Below are 10,000 nucleotides of genomic sequence, written 5' to 3'. Positions count from 1 at the left end.
AGTTACTCCTGATGGCACAGAGGAATCAATTTTCTTTAATTCGTTAAAGTTGTTATAGAGAAAAAAAATGTTATGTTTATCTGCAATTAGTTGTTACCTGCCATACCCTTTTAATGTCGTTCCTCTTAGTTCGTTGGGAACATAGAGACGTGCAGTTTGCTTTTGGTTTTTACGGCTCGTGTAAAGCCGCGATTAATATTTGTTCAAGGAGAGTAACAAAAGAAAAATGACTTAAATGTTACTGAAGCTAATGCTGGTGGTGGTATAAGGGGCGAGTTTAACAATTCAATCCATGGTTCAATCACCTGCGGTGTGTGAAGAAAAAGTAAAGAATTTGCGCAAGAGGTGTAACTAAAATGAAGCAAAAGGAGAAAAATATTACGTAAACATAAACACGCATAAACAAGTGAGAAATCAGCATCTTTCATCAAATTAAGTGATATTTTACTGTTGAAGTTGTTAATTGAGTAAACATAATAAGGGTTTAAAGAGAAAAAAACAAGCTATCATAATATACCATGTATGTGTGTGCATGAGAGATGGAAGGGGAGGGACATGGTCGCATGCTGAATCCAAAGGATTGCCGGAACATGGACAAGATCGAGAGCACTAAATGCGTTGTTAAGTCATATTTACCACCTCACAACAACCGGTGGACGACACACAGCAGGCGCCAGGAATTGTGTTAAGGAGATATTACTATCCGTGAGGATCCACACACCATTGGATAGAAAAGTATTCAGTTTGTTACACACATCTTGACTCACTCTTCAAACATCTATATGGTTCATCTACCCACTACCATGCTGCTGATCATGCCACCGAATACACCACCAAATACAAACGCACTTTTAGCTACATGAGGCGTGCAAGATAAGCAAATTACATAACAAATCCTACTAGGAGTGGCAGGATAACTACTGGCAGTGATCGGCAGCGAACAGCAGTAGAGGAAGTTAAAACCATTTTGACTTTTCTATGTGTGATATTTACCTACGACACAGTAACGTAATAGAAGCTAAACCAATTACGCAATACACATCGTGAGACAACTGATCAACTGATACTGATAAAGTTTCCTCCCAAAAGCACACCCTCTATCTAGCTTACTACAGGAAGCAAAACACAACACAACTTATCGTACAAAATGGACACATGCGGTACTCAGTAGGCGAGCTGAAGGACACGCTGTGAAGCAACCAAACCAAATAAAAAGCAGCTGAAGGACATCATACAACACAAGAGACTATACAGCCAACCGTATGGGAGTGAATGCATTTTCATGGCGCCGTGCAGACGAACAAATCAATCTCCATTTAATATATAAATATATACATCAAATCCTTATATATTATACATAAAAATATATATACATATACATAGCTAGTACGTCTATTTAAATTTTTTCTGGATGCTGTGGTTCAGACTGGCCGCGATCCACACTGTACTTCTTCACGTGTATAGAGAGCCAAACAGATTGACTATTAAAATTAAATCACAACAACACACATTTCCATATTCACAAGATTCAGCATAACGCATCAGCAGCAGCAGAAGGAAAATGGTGCAACTATTAGCAGACGAACACAGATTCGCGTTGTTCAGAGAATGATGTTTAACGGCCAGCAGAGCAAAGTACCGAAAGTTTAACAAAGCATCTCAGCTGGAAACCGACAAACTTAAGAGTATTATACATGAATGTTCGTTGAGTTACACGTGTCGTTACGGACAGGGGTGTGTTGGAAAGGAAGAATATATGTTAAATAGTACAGTTTACAATGCGTGGCATAATGTAATAGCTCTCCTGATTTACACAATGTTTCGTTCTCGTGAGAGTTCTCATAGCCTGTTAACTGATGGATGCTACTATAATGTGTCGACTACGAGCGAAATTGAACGAACAGGCCAAGAGTGCCGCATCAGCGAACAGCTACTCATTACTATACTACTAGTTAAACCACACCGGGCAACCAACCAGAAGCAACCAGAAACGAACAAACGGATACGGAGGGTTTCCGAAACAAATCTTAGACATATGAAGACGCCACCACCAAACACTGAGAGTACCATGGATGAAAAAATAAAACGCAAATCATCAAGAAAATCGAGTGAACGCCTTTACTTAAAAAGAAAATCCATAAATTTACAGCCCACCTTTACTTAAAAGAAAGGCCTAGGGCTGCACTTCTTTCGGCATGTTTACGCTTAGATCGGCCACAACATACGCTGCAGCTGCCCACAGGGCAGCGCATTTATCTAGGCTTTTGGGATCCTCCACTTCCATCGTATCACCGGCCGAATGATGGAACCTGTGTGCAAAGAGAGACAATACCGAGTCAATAACTGTTTTCTGCAGCGCACACGTTTTGAATTTACCAGAAATATTTTTCGTTTTTGTTCAACAATGAAGCCCCCGGAAAACCACGAGTTGTCCAGTGGCTTATATCCGGCCCACCGTCAGTCGGGGTAGCGAATTCCGTTGCGTTCAAGGGAGACATAAGCCTGCAGAATTTATAAATGAATATAGGAATGTCGCAAAGGATCGGTTTAGATGTTTTTACTTACTTTACGATCTCTCTGAAGATACATTCCGCATCCGCATTGCCAACAAAGTCCAGTCCTCGCGGCTCAAACGTTCCGATATCGGATTCGAAGAAGAAATTAAATTCCTTTTCTTCCTGCGCCTTGTGCCCCTCCTTATATGCGGCTCCACCGTAGAGGCCCTCTTCTTCTGCTGTCCAGAGAATAGCTCGAATCGTCCGACGAGGCCGTAACCCCAGTGCTTTCAGGTATGTGAGCGCTTTCCAGGATATCAGTGCACCGCCGCCATTATCCATAGCACCGACACCGACGTCCCAACTGTCGAGATGACCGGAAACTACTACGACCGAGGTGTTCGTGTACGTGGTCCCCACAAGCTCACCAATCGTGTTCCTCGAGATCACTGGTTCCATGGGTCTGTCTTCCATCTCCAGATGGATCTCCATCTGATCGCCCCGTCGATACTTTCGCAGCAGCATCATCGCATCTTCTACAGTTATACAGGCAACTGGAATCTTCTTGACTCCTTCTTGATAGTGCTGCTGCCCAGTGTGCGGCGATCCGATCGAGAATGGGGTTATCGATCTTACCAGCGCAGCCACGGCACCCTTTCGCGCCGCAACGGAAGCAGCTTGGCTTCTGTAAACCACCGTACGACCGTAGCTTTCCCATTTCGGCGCGAACACAACGATTTTGCCCTTTACCTGCTCCGGTGGAATGGTTTCAAACTCTTTGAACGATTCCACGGCCAGTACCTCGGCTATGATACCTCCACGGGGTGTTCCGATGGTGCTACCGAGTCCCAGCAGTGGAAGGCTCTTGTGGAACGGTTTAACGAGCTCGGCATTCTCATATCCACGGACCCAGTGAGGTACGGATGCGTTCTCCGTGTGAACGTTCTCCAACCCATCGGCTTTCATCCGTTCTAGCACATAATCGATTGCTTTTTCCAACTGCTCGCTACCGGCAATCCGGGAACCGAAGGTATCAACCAACTCCGCCAGGTCATTCCATGTTTGACCCGCAAACTTGCCGTTCACGATCTTATCGACGATCTTGTTCACGATCGGCTGATAACCACGAATCTCTGCAACTAGTGCGTCAGGTAACTGGCAAACGCCATTGCTATCTTTGCCGAATCTATCGATTCGATTATCAACTATCCCGGCTTGAGAGTAGCCTATATGGTGCTGTAAACTACCGATCAAGCTTAAAACTAATGCCACACGTTTAATGATATTCTGCGTACCACCCAATGGCCGAGTGCAAGCCATCTCTTCGTCAAACTAACGCTAAAGGCTTCGAAACGGAACGATTTAAAGACTGGGCTTATCGCTTACGACAGAAGGGGCGATAGAAGGGGAGTTAATCTTGTTTATTCTTTTCCAGCCGAGCGCGGTGATTCGTTCTGGGGCCTGTTCTAACGGCAGGGTGTTTGCACCAATCCCGAGACGGAGCAGTTTAACCCGTTTACGACTTGTTGACTGATCGCGCCGCGATCCTACTGCATATCTGCCTAGATGGGGAGCATAAATTACGTTAAAATGTTGAAATAGTCTACGACATTATCCATTTATTGAAACAATGAAATTTCTCAACCGGTTACATCCTTCAATGTGATGTAATCAGTTACATCCTTCGGAATATCGATGCTCAAATCAGCGATCACGTAGGCCGTAGCTGCCCATAATGCGGTGCTTCTATCCAAATCTGCTGGATCTTCCAGCTCAATGGTATCCCCCTGGCTGTGATGGTACCTGTAGCGAAATAAAATGAGTTTTGTAAATCATCATTTGGGCAGTCGGGACATTGGGGAGCTACAACATACCAGAAGTAATTGTCGTTTCTGTTACGAAGTGAAACGCCCGGATATCCGCGTTCCAACCAATTCCCGATATCAGAACTGACAACGCCGGTAGTGTAGGTAAATTGCTCAAAAACCTTCATAAGCCTGTAAAATTTAATGTTGTACGCTGTAATAAAAGTATTTGAATGAACTCTATCCATACTTACTTTGCTATCTCTGCAAAAATGCATTGAGCTTCATTGTTGCCGGAAAAGTCTAGTCCCAAGGGTTCGAATGTACCGGAATCGGATTCGAAAAATACGTTAAACTCTTCCTTTTCATCCGCTGCATGCTGCCGCTCGTAAGCACTCACTCCCAACAGTCCTTGCTCCTCTGCCGTCCAGTAGACTGCTCTTATCGTACGCCTTGGACGCAATCCCATCGCTTTCAGAAAAGTGATGGCTTTCCACGAAATGAATACACCTCCAGCATCATCTGAAGCCCCGGTTCCAACGTCCCAGCTGTCCATATGGCCGGAAACGACAACCACGGAGGTATTTTTGTACACTGAGCCCTGCAGTTCACCAACGGCATTTCGCGAAATGGTAGGATCTAAATTGGTTGCATCCATTTTCAGATGAATCGACATACGATCCCCACGACGATATTTACGCAACAGGAACATAGCATCCTCCACGGTGATAGCAGCCGCTGGTATCTTTCTAACACCCTCCTCGTATCGAAGAGTTCCTGTGTGTGGTGTTCCGATGGAAAAGGGGGTCATCGATCGGATAAGTACGGCGGCTGCTCCCTTTTTGGCGGCCGTTGAAGCGGACTCGTAGCGATAACGTCCCGTAGGCCCGTAGCCGGTCCATTCTGGTGCAAATACAACGATCTTTCCTCGAACATAGCGATTGGACAGCTTTTCGAACTCTTCGAAGGATTCCACTGCAATCACCTCAGCCACGATGCCCTCAGGAGGAGTACCAACAGAAAGCCCAAGACCAAGCATAGGCAGAACCTTACGAATCGGCTGGACTAACTCGGCCCATTCGCGACCGCGAACCCAGTGCGGTACAATAGCTTCCTCGGTGTGTACATTCTCGAGTCCTTCATCCTTCATACGTGCCACTGCAAAATCGATCGCATCTTCCAACTGCTTGCTCCCGGTCAGCCGGGGTCCGAACGCATCCGTAAACTCCAGCAAGCTGCCCCATGTTTTGCCTGCAAACTCACCCGATACTATTTGCTCAAATATATGATTGACCACCGGTTGATAGCTCTGAATTTCCCTACGCAGGGGTCTCGGAAGATCACATTGCAACTCTGGACCTTGCGCAACCGTTAGCTGCGACGAAGAAACCAAAACCACGAGCACCACACCAAAAAGAACCTTACAGAACGAGCCCATCGTGTTGAATGTTTGATTGTTGGCGCAAATTGATTTAAAATGGTGGTATCGATAGTTCCATTCATTTGGCCATACTCAAGGATGTCCATAATGATTGATCACAGCGACACATGACAATCACCGCGATAGGCAAAGATAAGATTAAATTTGAATATCATCCCGCAACACTCAACTCCTCTCCGGTATGCTATTGTGTCAGCAAAATTCGATTACGATTACACTCAAGGGCCACTCCTCAAGAGCCCTCAGTCAATAGCACAGATAATCGTATATAATGTGTGTAAAATTCTATTTCCATTCTGAACGGTAACAACTAACGCTCCAATAATGGTTACTTTTTCACATGTCTTCGGTTCATCACTTTAAACCCGAGCTTTGATTTCATTTTCATATTTTTGCCCTCCCGTTGTCTCCGCTTTTTGTAGATTTTCTTAAGGTCGTCCACAGTATGATCCTTTCGGGAAGCATCTCCATTTGCCACTGCATTCCCGTCATCGGTGGCTTTTGGCACATTTTGTGTAGAAAGAAAGACGCCAAAGAATCGTCGACCATCTATCGGATAAAGGGAGAGTTGCAATCAATTAAACCATCCAACCTGATCTCCTGACCTTTTTGATACTGACCATCGAATCGAGAATCGTTGGGAAGAAAGAAAAACTTTTCCTTCCAAATGCCTTGCCGCGAATAGTATCCGGCCTTCCGTTGGGCTATGTTTTTGGCCACCTCATCATCCTGTGTCTTTTCATCCACTCGCCGGTCCGCGTTCTCTTCAGGTTCTTCTTCACTTTCGGAGGATTCGTGCTTAAACCGAGCACCGCTATCTTTTGGACGATCGTGTTTCGTGGACTGGTCCCGCTGATTGTTTTCGACATCATCATCTGCCGCCGCCGCCGGAGAACCCTTGCCAAACATGGACAGAAGACTGAATCCGCCTCCATCCTGTCCCCCATTACTTTCACCCGAAGCCCTCGTCAGCAGACCGGTTAGGTTGTCCGAGACTTTGTAAAACTTTTCATCCGTCACTTTGAAATCATTCTCGCGGCGTTCCGCTTGTTTGATCGTGGACAGTTTGCTTCGATTATCCTCTGATGATTCATGCTCATGCTGTTCGTTCCTTTGTGATGGATCGAAACGGTGCATCTGCGGAACATTTCGCCTAGAAGAAAAAAAGACAAAGAGGGATAATGAGGTCACTATTAGCAACAGCAATTCATCATTTTTCTGTCCTTCCGCTACGTACTGCTCGTTACGCTTGTCGCCTGCGATGGGCTTGCCGGTCACATTAGACAGAATCTCCAACTGTTTGAGACGCTCCTTTTCCGTGATTTTGTTCTTTTTCGACTTTGCCTGGTCGTCCTTTTTTACCGCGTACTTGTCCAAAAAGCGATCATCAAGTCGAAAGCGGTTGTCCCCTTGATAGGCTGTTTGCATTTCATACAGCTTCTGCCCTTCCGGTCCCGATAGCTGTTTGCGTACTCTAAAGTTTCCTTCGAAACCATCATCGCCCTCATCTCCGTCTCCGTCTCCATCAAATAAAGCGAGCTTGCGCTTGCCAGCGTGCGTACTGTCTTCCGCTTCATCGTCACTGAACGCGATTTTTCGCTTGCTACCTATCCCCTCACCTGATAAGGCATTCTTGATCGCAAGCTTTTGCTGTTCATACGCCGAGCTCAGCTTCGTAAGACCTTGCTTACGCTTCTCGTCTGCTATGCGTGCCTTCTCGCTCAACTGCTTGCCGTCTGCTGATCGGTTTTTGTGCGTCTTTGAGCGATCGATTACTTCCTTCACTTGGCCCGTAATGGAGACGATCTTCAGTTTTCCATGCTCGATGTATGTTTCTTGATTCCACTTCTTCACCAGTTCCGGTTCCTGCTTTTTGTTGCTTTCTGGACCGGAAGTAGGAGCGTGGTTTGGAGCGGTAGGTTTCTTCGAAGGTTCCTCCACTTCCTCCTCCTTGTCGCTCTCTGAATCCGAGCTCTCCGAGGAGCTGCTTTCATCTGCCTGTCTCAAACTGGGTAGGGTAGGGAGTTCTTCACGGGTTGCTTTGCTGGATTTCGTGTCATTCGGCTGTTTTACTGGATCGACGGAAGAAGTGGTCACGTTTTTGTTCTGTTTCTGTGCTCCCGCTTCTTCTCTTTCACGTTTCAACCGATCGAGGAACGATTCCTTCGCTCTGGATACATTCAAAAATGCTCCTTTATATTTCTGTTCACGAAATTCCTTGATACCTAAAAATAAATTAAACAAACGTTACCTAGAGCCACGGTAAACGGGACACCTGTAACTTACACTGGGACACGATTCGGTCTTCGGTTTGCAGCGAGACGAAACCAAATATATCCGCGGCTCCGCTGAGTGCATTGGGTTTCGTCTTCACTTCCACCGATTCTACGACACCGTAGGCAACAAACTCAGTTCTCAGTTCTTCCTCGCTTGTTCCCTGTGGGATATTTCCAACAAATAACCGAAAAGATTTCGCCATCCTCGCGTGTTTGCCGCTGCCCTTTTTTGTGTTGTTTCGCAGAGCGTTCTGCGGCGGTTGGTTTTTCCAAAAATCGTTAGGTTCAGCCAAATCTAAAATGGAAACGGATGCCAGCATGGCAAAGGTAAGTATTTGCGGCTATATATAAAGTGCAGTGTGGAATGTGTGATTTTTGGGTATTAAGCCGCAGTACCGGTGACCCCAGAGATGTGAGGAGGGACGATGGAGAAGCCGATGACGATCTCTCTGTCGAAACTCGCCCGGATTCGGTGGGCTCGGCATGTCTTGAGAATGGCAGACGACGACCCAGCCCGTAAAGTCTTCTTAGGCCCAAATCGGGATGGAGCGATGCCAGAAAAAGGATTTGGGATCCGTTTTCGAGGTTTCAGCCCGGGCTTTTTGGGGAAATTTATAATTATTATGAATAAAAATTAATTTATTTCTATTAAAATTAATATGAAAAGGTTTATTTTAGTTTAAGTAATAAAATATATCCCTTTTTTTAAAGAAAATTCATGGAAAACCCAAAAAAGTTAAGCTTTTCGGAAAAAGATCCGGCTTTTCTGATCCTGATTTCTGATTGGTCCTCCGATTTGGCGTCCAACAGCTGATCATTCAAGGTCACCTTCGTCGTGGATAACCTCAAAATTGCAAGGCCCTCAAAAAGGGTGATCATCTCAGCAAAAGGGTAATCAACTCTGGAGGAGCCGGCCGAAAAGGGTCATCAAAAGACTATAGCTGGGAGTTAAAAAAAGACTATACCTCTGGTTTTTCTTCGCGCTCCGGTTTTGTGCTTTTTCTACGGTTTTCCAAGCTTCTTCTTCGACCGGGACCGACGGCGGGAGTTGCGGGGGGACTCTAAGAACTCTGGATCGCAGGAAAACTCACGAAAACTCACGAAAACTCACGAAAAACGCGGAAATTTTCACGTTTTTGGTTTTACCGCAAAAAGAAGAAGAAGAAGAAGAGTCGAGTTAATTTCGAGCTCAACAAAATCGAGTCGCTCGAAAAACTGCTCGAAATAAAGGCAAAAGCCATTATTTCGAGCACCCGGTTGAATCGGTTGACATTTGAATTTGAACCGATTCGAGGCCGTTTTTACTGCCGTCCCATACTGCCTATCGCGGGATAAAGTCGTACTTTTGTCCTGCTAAAACGGCGTACTTTTCGTAATTTTGGGAGCTCTCCATCATTTTTTCAACCTACCGTTTGTACCACGTGACCAAAAAATGTTTCGGGTACTCCAAGTCTGAGGGAAAAGTTTCCGTTTTCGACGCCTTATGCAGCTGAACTCGTTCGCTGTGTCATTCGGATGCATCTTCTTGTGGCTTGACCAAGCCAAACTCCGTGCGAGATCGTTGGAGGGTATTTCTTTTCTCATCGAACCCGCCACACCGTTCAGGCAGCGTGAGGATTGATGAAGGTCCTTTGTCCGTTTACCTGGCTTGACTTTGCCAGGATTCTTTTCCAAACTCGGCATGCCACGCCAAAACAATGATCAACTCTTGAGCCGGTCCGGGTTGCCAGGACGAACAGGGTTCTGCATCATCCCTTCGTCCGTTTCTGCTGCGTCCTTCGCTGAAGTGGGTGCTGGGTTATTTGTAACGGTCGGAGATCTTTGTTTGCGATTTTCCATTTCGTCCGAAACTACTTGAACTGCTCCTACAAGCCCGGTCCGCAGAAAACACTCAAACCTCTCTTCGGGGGGTCAAAACACGCACCGCGGCGTGCCAAGCTGCATCCCAAATCATACCGAATGCCAAATCTGTCGATCCGATTA

At 45.8% G+C, this 10,000-nt stretch overlaps 4 protein-coding genes across 5 annotated transcripts in view; 1 reads left to right on the top strand and 3 right to left on the bottom strand.

Annotated features, from left to right (window-relative positions):
* Positions 1-1,968, top strand: part of LOC125951466 (probable cationic amino acid transporter) — a 19,474-nt gene extending 17,506 nt beyond the window's left edge. Inside the window, exon 11 of the mRNA XM_049680328.1 lies at positions 1-1,968. This exon is cut by the window's left edge and continues 1,501 nt beyond it. The gene's annotated coding sequence lies outside the window, so the exon portion shown is untranslated.
* Positions 1,969-2,104: 136 nt separating this feature from the next.
* On the bottom strand, positions 2,105-3,909 carry LOC125951472 (carboxypeptidase Q-like). Its single transcript, XM_049680338.1, has 3 exons — positions 2,566-3,909; positions 2,377-2,502; positions 2,105-2,309 (listed from the first exon to the last, which is right to left on the bottom strand). The coding sequence occupies exons 1-3, from the start codon at positions 3,813-3,815 to the stop codon at positions 2,174-2,176; spliced, it is 1,512 nt and encodes a 503-aa protein (XP_049536295.1). The 5' UTR covers positions 3,816-3,909; the 3' UTR covers positions 2,105-2,173.
* Positions 3,910-4,135: 226 nt separating this feature from the next.
* On the bottom strand, positions 4,136-5,790 carry LOC125950841 (carboxypeptidase Q-like). The gene is made up of 3 exons (XM_049679183.1): positions 4,555-5,790; positions 4,370-4,492; positions 4,136-4,298 (listed from the first exon to the last, which is right to left on the bottom strand). Exons 1-3 carry the CDS (start codon positions 5,736-5,738, stop codon positions 4,136-4,138), a joined length of 1,470 nt encoding a protein of 489 aa, XP_049535140.1. The 5' UTR covers positions 5,739-5,790.
* Positions 5,791-5,977: 187 nt separating this feature from the next.
* On the bottom strand, positions 5,978-9,157 carry LOC125951468 (probable RNA-binding protein CG14230). 2 transcript variants are annotated; one of them, XM_049680333.1, is made up of 6 exons: positions 8,983-9,157; positions 8,414-8,615; positions 8,028-8,312; positions 6,979-7,966; positions 6,362-6,894; positions 5,978-6,290 (listed from the first exon to the last, which is right to left on the bottom strand). In XM_049680333.1, the coding sequence occupies exons 3-6, from the start codon at positions 8,218-8,220 to the stop codon at positions 6,070-6,072; spliced, it is 1,935 nt and encodes a 644-aa protein (XP_049536290.1). In that variant the 5' UTR covers positions 8,221-8,312; positions 8,414-8,615; positions 8,983-9,157; the 3' UTR covers positions 5,978-6,069. The 2 variants fall into 2 exon arrangements, with proteins under 2 accessions (XP_049536290.1, XP_049536289.1); XM_049680332.1 differs by lacking the exon at positions 8,414-8,615.
* Positions 9,158-10,000: the final 843 nt, after the last annotated feature.

This window comes from Anopheles darlingi, chromosome 2 (assembly GCF_943734745.1).
Source record: "Anopheles darlingi chromosome 2, idAnoDarlMG_H_01, whole genome shotgun sequence".
Taxonomy (NCBI): Eukaryota; Metazoa; Arthropoda; class Insecta; order Diptera; family Culicidae; genus Anopheles; species Anopheles darlingi.
Note: the sequence above shows the minus strand (reverse complement) of the source record. Positions and strands in the feature narration are given on the sequence as shown.